The sequence below is a fragment of the Chanodichthys erythropterus genome, chromosome 16 (genome assembly GCF_024489055.1).
Source record: "Chanodichthys erythropterus isolate Z2021 chromosome 16, ASM2448905v1, whole genome shotgun sequence".
NCBI lineage: Eukaryota > Metazoa > Chordata > Actinopteri > Cypriniformes > Xenocyprididae > Chanodichthys > Chanodichthys erythropterus.
Window position 1 is genome coordinate 10,273,804 of NC_090236.1, and position 12,082 is coordinate 10,285,885.

The 12,082-nt window shown below is 35.4% G+C and overlaps 1 protein-coding gene across 1 annotated transcript; it reads right to left on the reverse strand.

The window, feature by feature from the left end:
* Nucleotides 1-3,733: 3,733 nt before the first annotated feature.
* LOC137002750 (CMRF35-like molecule 5) lies at nt 3,734-9,605 on the reverse strand. The gene is made up of 8 exons (XM_067362601.1): nt 9,512-9,605; nt 6,143-6,457; nt 5,688-6,011; nt 5,496-5,532; nt 5,184-5,335; nt 4,920-4,954; nt 4,725-4,799; nt 3,734-4,521 (listed from the first exon to the last, which is right to left on the reverse strand). Exons 1-8 carry the CDS (start codon nt 9,555-9,557, stop codon nt 4,468-4,470), a joined length of 1,038 nt encoding a protein of 345 aa, XP_067218702.1. The 5' UTR covers nt 9,558-9,605; the 3' UTR covers nt 3,734-4,467.
* Between the last annotated feature and the right edge of the window lie 2,477 nt (nt 9,606-12,082).

Sequence of the window (12,082 nt, forward strand, 5' to 3'; positions counted from 1 at the left end):
TGAATCAGAAGTTCAGAGCCATTACATTCTTTACTGTTCTCAAACCGTTTTACTGTTAGTTATATAGGCTAAACAAATTCTAAACTAAATTAAACATATAAGTAGCCTACTCATTATGCATATTTGTGCTACGGGTATACAACTAATTTTGTAAATTATTATTAATTTTCCTGTTGGACAATAGGCCTTAATTAAATTTAGAATATAGAGGTTGTGCTTTGGCTCTGCGTGACTATGTGCATAAATATGTTTATCCTATACTGCTCATAAAACATTCACTACTAGGCTTAAAAGATATAACCAGTTTAGACGGAAAAGATCTCGTTGAAGATGTTACTTTAGCTAAACCCATTAATAGACACGGTACTTCCTTGAAAATAAATTACAGCATTGCAACATCTCATGATGAAACAACTATTCCTAACAGATAATGCTTTACAATGTCTGTTAGAGAGCTACATATGGAAATTTATCTGTTCAATAAAATACTTTACCTGTTGAGTAATAAAAGCAGCATCTCCGTGTCACGTGGGGGGGTGTAATGCTATTTTAGGCATTTTGACTTATTTACACTGTTAAAGAGTTGCATTCTCATGCTAAACATAGCCAAAGTTTCAAAGCACGAGTTGGACGTATGATGGAGTATTTCTGTGCCAAATATACTACTTCCGTTTAATGTTTCGCCGATTTTTTTTTTTTTTTTTGAGTATGGCCTGTATCACGTCATAAAGTGTGGAATTCCTTTTATAGGCACTTCTCCCTGATAAGCGTGTGCACACACATCACCCAGAACAAGAGCAAGGGCACGCCCATCAACGCGTTTCGTTCGGGATACGGAAACCGAGAGATTTTTCAACAATGGCTGTATCCTAATTCAGAGGCTGTACCCTTTGAAGGCTGCATACCCAGCTAACAATTTTTGGTTCCCAGAACGTTCTGGGAACGTTAGTTTCTAGTTCCCAGAACGTTCTGGGAACGTTCCCAGAACATGCATCCTAACGTTCTCTGTTGGTTAGCCAGGAAAGTTTTCTTTACGTAAATAGAACGTTCCCTGTTGGTTTGGAGAACGTTCCCAGAACGTTCTCAGAACGTTCCCCTAACCTCTTTTTACTCCGATATAATTTACTGTTGTAGGCTCGTTGTCGCTCCGCGTCCCATATGATATAAGCGTCACGGAAGATCGGATGAATGGACGTCAATACTACAGACCTTGTCTTGTTTTGAACATTTATTTAATCAATAGAAATATATTATAAATAATCCGAGCACATGAACCTTATGGATGATTAAATAAGATTGAATTTATGCATTAATATGTAAGATTTTGTGAATTGTATCACTGACACTGTACCAATAGCAGATTTTACGTTTCTTAAGGGACAAACAATGACTTCAACACAATATGGGGTTTTTAAAATATAAATTTTATTCACAGACATTAAAAAATTAATAACAATTAGGCTATGTGACTTTAACTGGGATAACATTACATTAATTTCTTACCACTGAATTAGCGGGTGCTCTCTTTTGGTCGGTTAACAAAAACTTCTCGGTTAACATCATGTTGTCTTCAATTACGTGTCAAATGTCTCTGAAATCACACTATTTACACTTGTACATATATTAATTATAAAAAAATATTGAATAAAGAGATCGATAAACAAATGTTATAGCCAGTCAGTAAAATGAAATGACCGTTAATTTTTAAATTACGCGAGTGCGCGTCTCTCTGTGGAAGACAGAAGCGCGTGCTGGAGAAGCGCGTGATCAGAGGCGCGCAGTAAAAAAGATAACACTTCTGCAATAGTTTGGTTAATGAAATCTAAAAATAAAAATAACCTGCAGGGAACGTTCTGGGAAGGTTCTCTTTAGGTTGCAAAAAAGAACAAAAAATAACCTGCAGGGAACGTTCTGGGAAGGTTCTCTTTAGGTTATAAAAATAAAACCTAAAAATAACCTGCAGGGAACGTTCTGTGAAGGTTCTCTTTAGGTTATTAAATAACAACCTGCAGGGAACGTTCCCAGAACGTTCTCTTTAGGTTATAAAAATAAATCCCAAAAATAACCTGCAGGGAACGTTCCCAGAACGTTCTCATTAGGTAGCAAAAAAAGAACCAATAGAGAACGTTCCCAGAACGTTCTTATTTGGTTCCCCAAAAAAATAACCAAACGGGAACCATATGGGAACGTTAGGGGAACGTTTGTGTTTGCTGGGTACCTCATTGAGGCAGTCTCATTTAGGAAAAATAACCGATAGATTGCAAAGTAAGCAAGAAATTACAGTATTTTACACCTCACAATGAATATCAGTTTTATTACGGTTACTTTTTTTTTATATAAGACATCCTTGATTAAGTATTCAAATGCGACCTCGGGAGGACACAGCCTCCGAAATGAGACGCAGCAACTGTCAACAAAGGAGTGTTTTGGTTGTGAGGGAAAGATTACCTTTTTCAGCAAGAACCCAGCATTAACGGAACAGTGGATAAAGTTTGTTTTTCCAAGGCAGCAATGGAGTTTTGCACGTATATTTGTTTGTTCCCGGGATTTTGGTGATGAATACTTTGTAAACAAGTCCCAGTTCGGCACTGGATTAGCAGATTGCGGGTGGTGAGTAAAACTGCATCAGATGTCTGTGTTTTGTTGGCAATCTGCGCTTAAGTGCATAAAATGTAAACAACACAAACACTTTTGTTCCCTTTTTATTTATAATGATGTCACAGCTTGAACCTAAAACCTAAAGACTTTTTGAAGATATGAAGGATGCCATATTACTCTATATGTATTCAAAATTAACATGAGACTGGCAGAAACTGTGTGTGATTTACTGCAGTTAAGGAAATGTAGAAATTAAAGATGAAGCTCCAATCTCTTCTTGTATATATACAAAGTATGTATATATGTAAAGTGAATAACAGATTATCTGTTCATCACGGAACCTGTTAGTGGGTGGGAAATATCAGGCAGCAAGTGAGCATGTTGTTAGAAGCAGGAAAAATGAGCAAGCGTAAGGATTTGAGCGAGTTTGACAAGGGCCAAATGATGATGGCTAGACGACTGGGTCAGAGCATCTCCAAAAATGCAGCTCTTGTGGGGTGTTCCCAGTCCCGGTCAGTATCTATCAAAAGTGGTCCAAGGAAGGAACAGTGGTGAACCGGCGACAGGGTCATTGATGCATGTGGGGAGCGAAGGCTGACTTAATGCTGGTTTTGATAGAAAGGTGTCAGAATACACAGTGCATCGCAGTTTGTTGCGTATGGAGCTCCATAGCCGCAGACCAGTCAGGCTGACCATGCTTACCCCTGTCCACCGCTGAAAGCGCCAACAGTGGACACGTGAGCATCAGAGCTGGACCACAAAGCAATGGAAAAAGGTGGCCTTGTCTGATGAATCACGTTTTCTTTTACATCACGTGGATGGCCGGGTGCGTGTGCGTCGCTTACCTGGGGAACACATGGCACCAGGATGCACTATGGGAAGAAGGAAAGCCGACGGAGGCAGTGTGATGCTTTGAGCAATGTTCTACTGGGAAACCTTCAGTCCTGCCATCCATGTGGATGTTACTTCATGGAGTCCATGCCTCGATGGGTCAGGGCTGTTTTGGCAGCAAAAGGAGGACCAACACAATTAGGCAGGTGGTCATAATGGTCATGATGGGCTGATCGGTTTGTATACACACACATACACACACAAATGTATAAAATCCCATATTACACTGAATGAAGAGCCATAACTAGACAGCATATTTATTTTTTATGTATTAATATGATACATAGCCTACATTTCAATGCCATTATTTCTTAAGCAAAATGTCTTGATGTACAGATCGAAATACTTCTCATGCATTTCACATACAGTTTTTGAGAAAATCAACCTACAAATGGCTTACAGCAAATATTAATCAGTAAAAGGAGAAAATGTTTTAACATGTTTTTACACAATCAACAATAGTAATGCTAAAATATTTAGCAGCTCAAAAAAAAATAAAAAAAAATCCCTTATTGCAAAGCCAAATACAGAGTAACCAGATTTCAAGTGAGTGGATTTTTTAAGGTTTTTCTGAAGTGGTGTAACAAATCTTACGGAACGGATTGTGTTGCTCTCTGATGTGGTCATGATGTGTTTCAGTTTTACTTCTCACGTCGATTAAGAATAAAAGTAGAAAAGCAGAAGAAAATGTACCTCTGCAATCACATGCTACTAAATAGGCCTAGGTGACACTTTCACACTGCAGTTTCCAGTTGTGGCAAAACTCTCAATAGTAAACGATAATCTGTCCCAACCATGACCTGCAAAAACTGCAAACAACACATTTTAAAACATCTGCTGAAAGTTCCTCTTTTTCTTTCTCACGTCCTTTGTGGCTTAAAAGGAAAACTTACATGATGTAAAACAGAAAAAGATGCTATTACTTGAGACTGTAATATGCATAATGTGAATCGCCAGTGTGTCAGAGATCATCTGCTCTTAGTGATGTTTCACAGCGCTGTAGATCACTTCATCTTGGTCAGGAGGACGGCTCTGAGAATGATTTAATAAAACACAAGATGGAGTGAGATCAATTTCAATAAGCCAGTGATTAAAAGCATTGAGATTATGCACTTCCATGGAAAAAAAATAAAACATAAAAATTACCTGCTTGGGCATAAATAGATTATATCATAGTTTTACATATATGCTTACAGTATATGCATTAGTGGTACTAGCAATGTATCAATGCTTACATTGGAGACCTGGTTTTGTTCATTGTCCTTTCCTTTCATGAAGACCACTGTGTCATACGTCACAGGACCTTCTGTCTGTACAAGAGGAGCGCAAACAAAACTTGTAAGATTATTCAGATAGTATGAATTTAAGGTCATGTTGCAGTGTTAGCTGGTGTATGTCTGATCTGTAGATATTTTAAGGCCTAAACACACCTCAGAGCAGACGTCTTGTCCTTGTGTAGGCAAATCTTAAAACAGGAAGAATTATATTAAAACAGGAAGAATCATATCATAAAACCACATTCAACCTATAAAAGTTTTTTAGAAATGAAAAAAACATAACGGATATTCAAGGAGACTAAAATATGAGTTTTCACCAAAGGTAATGCGACAGTGCAATAAATCCTGTGAAATTGGATTTGTGGCATTAGCAGTGGAATATTGCTCTGAATTGAATAGGCAAATGTTTGAACTGACTGCGTTTTTGTATAATCCTCCAGATCACCAAAACCAGCATCAGAAGCAGAAGTAGCGGCACAGCAGTCCAGAGCAGCAGAAAAATCCCGTTCCTGTGTTCAGATGAGCTTGCCTCTGTATCATTCCTTGTTTGGTGGTTTTCACGTATAGAGCTGTTAGAAATAGAATCATTTTGGGTTTAAAACGACAATAACGTAATAAAGAAAAGTCCATTTTTAAATCTGTAGGCAGCAAAATCTTTCCACCTCTAACTCGGTGAGATCATTATCTAACATTCTTAGTGATTAATTCATCTTTCAGAGATTTACTTACGAAGAAGGATCAGCATCAGAGCTTTTATCACTTTCAGCTGAGTTTGGAGGACAAAAAACAAAACATCAGATACATATGATAAAAAAAATGATGTTATATATATATATATATATATATATTCACTAATTCACTTCAGATAGAAATAAAATACTTTTCCACAAGATAAATACTTACTTTAAATAAATTACTTACTTGTAATTTTATATTTATTGTCCCTCTGAACAAAGAGTTGAACAGGAACCTGCAGCTCTCCTACTGAGCAGAAGAACCATCCAGAATCACTGAGTCTCAGTCCAGTCATCAGCACAGTGAAGGATCTTCTCCTAACATCATCACTGATCTGGACTGATGAATTCTGGGATGTGTTAGTCCTCCCCACTGTGTAACATCTCTGATCTTTAATTCTGCACCACTGTTTGAGTTTATTCTGATATCCAGAACTGTAGAAACACTGGACACTGACATTACCACCTTCATGTCCAGATACACTGCTGCTCACCACAGACACATCAGGAGCTGAACACACAGACATCAACAACAATTTGAATTAAATATTTTGTTAAATCTAAACAGGTATCTACTGAAGTAGAAAACCACATATCACACAGAGGAAAAGTAAAGAAATGCATCACAAAATTAGTTTTTACCTTGTTTAACAGTTAAATACAAATGTTTTCCATCATCTAGTTTTCCATCAATCTCCACAGCACACCAGTAATGTCCAGAGTCTGAGGATGCTGAATTGTTGAGTTTCACAGTAAAAATATTCTGTGCTGGATAATCAGTTATTGTCCATTTCCCTGTATCGTTTGTACGGGCTGTGATTGTGCAAGAAATCCAAGGTGACCCTCTACACCAGTATTTTGGTTTCAGTTCATACTGACTGTCATACAGACACGGGATTGTAACAGTTTCTCCTTCTCTCACAGTTACATGATCTAATGTCTTCATGCTCAGAGTTCCTGTAGACACAAAAACACACACATCAGCAAAATCAGTGTGTTCGGTTGTAGTTTGAGGAATGGTGGTTTTAGGAATAATGAGATAAAGAGTATGAAATGTTACATTTGTGTTAAGAACTTTCTTTTTATGATATATGTTTTAATTTCGGATTTACTTTAATGTTGTCATTTCAAAATCGTACTGTATTACAGGTATATTTGCAGAACACATTTTTTTCCGTATATGTAAAAAATCAATTTTACAATATTTTGGTCCCAGGTGGAAAAATGCACACACAAAAAAATAAATAAATACAAGCAAGTACATTTGTAGTACATTCTTATATTAGTGTAAAACTAAAAAAAAAAGTTTTATTAGTGTATTTCTTAAAGTGTGCGTTGAATGCTGTAAAAATTACTTAAATCTTATTAGACTTATACAGTAATCCTAAGTTTAAATTAAATTGATTTAATTAAAAATATATTACTTATAAGTACATTTTCCCAACTGTGGTACTTAAGTACACTTAATATACATGCACTAATTAACACTAACACTTAGTAAACAAAGTATACAGAAGTGTTTTATTAGTGCATTACTTAAAAGTGTGCTATGAACGCTTTACATAAAATTTTAGTGGATTTTTATATATACTGTCAACAGTAAGTATACTTTTAGCATAAATTACTTAAAGTGCTATATTTTCTATATTTTAATGTGGGAAAAAAGTGCTTCTAATGACATACTAAAAGGGCTAGTTTCACAGACAGGGCTTAATTTTTAAAAAGATTATTTTTTAATATATATATATATACACAAAAAGCTCAAACATGTATTTTAGTCTAGGACTAGCTTAAGCCTTGTCTGTGAAACCGGGGGATAATGTATATATATATCCTATTTTTTATTTATTTATTTTTTAATATTAAGCCTGGTATTTAAGTAGCTTTTATAAACACACCCTGGAAAAAAACATGTGCATCTTGAGACAAAACAATGGCAGTGACATATTTTAAGATATGTTAGTGCAAGTTGCTTTCAGTTAAAAAAGCTCAAACATGCATTTTAGTCTAGGACAAGCTTAAGCCTTGTCTGTGAAACCGGGGGATAGTGTACTTGATTGTACTTGTCACAGTTTGTGGGTTCAGTCTCTCTGTGTGTGTGTGTTGCTGCTGATGAGCTGATCAGCATCAACTGTGGTTCTTCAGTGCCACTATTTAATGTCCGTGCTTTTTGCCCTGTGTTGTCAGATGGTTGGTGTATTTGTGCAGTATTAGTCCTGGCGGTGTCTGAGTATCTTGTTCCTGTTCTGGATACTTTTGGATTACCTGTTGAAGGACTGGATTGCCCATTTCAGTCTCTGTGCTACCAAGAAATACTTTGCCATCTGCACCCTTGACGTCTGACCCTTGCTATCTTTCCTGCTGCTATTTTTCTTAATAAACGGATATTTGCTGCATTCACTACTGAATCCTTCTTATTTCACGTAACAATATTTAAAGACACCATTAACATGTAGTTAAGTATATCATTTAAAGGGAATATTAACATAGTTACTTACAATACATTTGAAATGAATTATTTAATGTTTATAAAATGGTTAGTTCCTGTCCTTGATTCTGATTGGTCAAAAGCTGTGCGTTATTCACAATAAAACACGGCTATGACTGCTTCACCCAACAGTTCTGTGTATAACTACACAACACCCTTAGCAACCACTCTTAGCAACGTAAACTGTATGTTCTCAATTGATATTGTTCATTGAAGCTTACTATATTATGTAGAGGAGTGTTACGAGAAAAAGATCGGGTGAGCGAGTTTATTACCTGCATTCAGATTTAGCATTTTCCTTCAGGTCAGTCCTATGTTCATAATAAAAAATCTGTTTAAATGTCCGATGTATTATCTTAAATGTCCTTTTAACATTTAAGGGGTTTTCTCGTGACTTACAGAGCTAGTCAAAGCATTTGTCAGTTGCGTCTTGTTCTGTGTTCATCTTTTCAATGTAAAAGTCTTCGCTACTGACTGACACTTATAAAGACAGTCTTTGCCGCCGTCTAATGGCGTAATAATGTAACTTCTGTTGCTGTTCACGGTCAGGGACTATTTTTTGCAGCGTAAGGAAGGCTTTTAGAAAAAGTTTACTAAATGAAAGTTGCATTGATGCATATTTCTGGCTTTAATATTTGTATTGTGTGGTAACTGTTTTATAAAATAAATAAGGTACTCGAGGCTAATGCTGTATTGTGAATAAGTCACAGCTGAAGGGGTTGCAGGCAACAACGCCCTTCAGCTGTTACTTATTCGCGATACAGCACAGCCTCGGGTACCTTATTGCTTACATAAAATTATGTGGGCAATACATTATAAAAACATATATTATATATTATTCTTATATTTTAAATAATTCATAAGTGTATTTTCTATGTCTGATGAGTATATTTAAAAGTTTATGAAAGATGGATTCAAGTGTACTACAAGTGGTAACTAAATTTTTTTTTTTTTTTTTTAATACAGAGATAGTATGTTAAAAGCACATTTTAGTTCATATTTCATGGTGTCTCAAAATAGCACAGTTGAGTACACTTAGATGTTCTTTAGATTATCTGAAGAAGTACTAAATATTTTTTTAGAATATTATATAGTATAGTATATTTTTTTAGAGCACTTCAAGTATATTATGGAAGTGTACTAAAATAAAGTATATTTTAGTGCACTTTTTTCACCTGGGGTTACTGAAATGTTTTAAAAAAGCTGTTGAAAACTTTCTTATGTGAAATTAAAACATACAATATTTCCTTTGTTTTCAAGTCTTACACAGCAGGATATAAACTGAACTGCCACAGCCCTGAAGATTATACTATTTATATATACACATACATATACAGTATATTTAAATATACATGAAGTACTACGTGCTCACCCTGCTGTCTTTAGGAAGTGAGATCAATCAAAGAATATAAAGAAGGTAGTTTATTTAAAATGTAGAAGGTAGTTTATTTAAAAAAACAAACAAAAAAAAAAAAAAACATAAAAGCATGTTTTGTGGGTAGAATGTAATTTCTGTGTCTTACCTGCAGTGTAAAGTAAAACACCAAAGAGCATCGGAGGAAGAGCCATGTGACCGACAGAGTGAGTAAAAGACAGAACCTGAAATGAACATTTGACTTCCTGCTTCTGATAATGAGCCGTTCCTATTTCTGTACTCACTGATGCAACTGTAGTCAGACAAATCCTGTGCGCGCACACACACACACACACACACACACACACACACACACACACACACACACACACACACACACACACACACACACACTTTAACTGCTCTAAAGATGTAAATTTAAATACGTGTAAATATTAGTTAAACATGCACTTGAAAAGGTTTAGATCAAAGTAAAGAGCTGAAGCGAACTTACAGTACAGCACTAAAGATATATGTGCAAAAATATACAACCCCACTTCCAGAAAAGCTGGGACATTTTGTTAAATGCAATAAAATCACCTCAAAATCAACCTTTATTTAACTGACAAAAGTATGAAAAAAAGTAACCGTTTCCACTGGCCAAATTAATTGTATTTTGTAAAAATAAACAAATTATGATTTTGATGGCTGCACCACACTCCAAAAACGTTGGGATAGATGTGAAATAAAAGTGTAAAGATTAAACAGCAGGTGAATTGGTAATAGGTGAGGCTCATGATAAAAGGAACATTCACCAAAGACTTTGCAAGCAAAGATGGGTCATGGCTTATCACTTTTTGCCAAATTTCATGAGAGAATAGTCAAACAATTGAAAAATCACATTTCTCAATGCAAGATTGCAAAATATTTAGGTCTTTCGCCATCTACTGTACGTAATATCGTGAAAAGAGGCAGGACACCTCTGTTTAATGTGAGTGACCTTCGAGCCCTTCGAACCATCATGCTGCTGTGTTAAAAACAGGCACATGTGCTCAGGAGTACTTTGGAAAACCGTTGTCACTTAATACAGTCTGCCGTACATCAAGAAATGCAACTTGATTCTCTGCTACCCGAGGAGAAAGCTCTTCATCAATTCAATGCAGAGATGCTGCTGAGTTCTCTGGGCCTGGGCTCATCTCAGATGGTCAAAAAAATGGTTTGAGTTTGTTTTGGGAAAAACGGGCATTGAGTTCTCTGTCCCAAAGACTTTCGTCAGCGACAGGTAAGCAAACATCTGTCAAAGTACAGGGGTGCATCCGTGCAAATGTCATGGCCAGTAGCGTGTTTACCCACCATGCAAAGCACGCAATTGCGTGGGACCCCATGGCTTGGGGGGCCCCGTGATTTTTCCCGACGGGGACCCCACGGTGGTTTAGTCTATGTGATACGCAGTTTATGCCATATTCCAAGTGGTAAAGGTCAAGGATTTGCATATACCTGGTTTAAAAAACGTGAGGATAAAGACTTGGTGCTCTTTAATGTGCCGTGACAGCAGCCTGATGCGCACGTGAACTGAGCCTCCGCTTTAATACCAGTTACAGCGCATAATAAACATGGATTAACTAAAGGTATGTTAAAAGATACAAGAACAACTTACCAAAGTCCATATCATGTCTCGTGTAATCAAGCTCAATCATTGTTTCAACCGCTGAAAGACGTTAATAAAATATCTTGTAATAAACAAACGTAATAACACATTTACCTCAGAACAAACATATTCATCATGACCATAAACTCGTTAGTCAGCTAGAAAAATTAACTCTAGACAGGAGCATTTAGCTTAATATATCACCATATTACATATTAATTAGGGCTGTCAAATGATTAATCGCGATTAATCGCATACAAAATAAAAGTTTGAGTTTGCCTAATATATGTGTGACTACTGTGTGTAATTATGTATATATAAATACAAACACATTCATGTATATATTTGAGAAATACTTACAAGTACATGTATTTATTTATATTTTTATAGAATTTGTATTATATATAAATACAAATATTTTGTACATAAATAACAAAATTCTCTTAAATATATACATAAATTTGTGTGTATTTATATATACATAATAATTACACACAGTACTCACACATATATTAGGCAAACTCAAACTTTTATTTTGTATGCGATTAATCGCGATTAATCGTTTGACAGCCCTAATATTAATTATAATTTTTAATGTAACCTAATTCAATAGGTTATATAATGCATGTTTGGACAAATCCATCAAGTCGAATGCCACCATTTAAATGTTTATATTTCAAAAAAACAAATTGGAGTAGAAATAATTTTAAAGTTAGTAGGCTTATTATATAGGCTATTATATAAAAAATCCTTAATTTAAGTTTGTATACAAATAAGTTCATTTTAACCTAAAATATTCATGTAGTACCAACTGATCCACATATATTTTACAGCATTAGTTGAGAGATTTTTTTTTTTTTTTACTGTCTGTACCTGATATAGGCTACAGTTTATCCAAAATAACTGATACTGAATCAAATTGCAAGCTTTGATTCAGTAGTGAAGGTTCCATTGATGTGAAGGCATATATTAGGATTATACTGTATGTATTTGACATATACTTAGAAATATATACATATTTCATAAGAAAACAAGACAATGTCAGGCCTCATTCTGCACATGCTATACTCTAAAAAATGCTGGGTTAAAAAC

What these genes read in the sequence shown, in the direction of transcription:
- LOC137002750 (XM_067362601.1), bottom strand. Translation starts at nt 9,557, where the DNA reads ATGGCTCTTCCTCCGATGCTCTTTGGTGTTTTACTTTACACTGCAG. An exon ending in TGTTTTACTTTACACTGCAG is followed by an intron (nt 6,458 to 9,511) that starts GTAAGACACAGA and finishes TTGTGTCTACAG; the next exon opens with GAACTCTGAGCATGAAGACA. An exon ending in CAATAAATATAAAATTACAA is followed by an intron (nt 5,533 to 5,687) that starts GTAAGTAATTTA and finishes CTCCAAACTCAG; the next exon opens with CTGAAAGTGATAAAAGCTCT.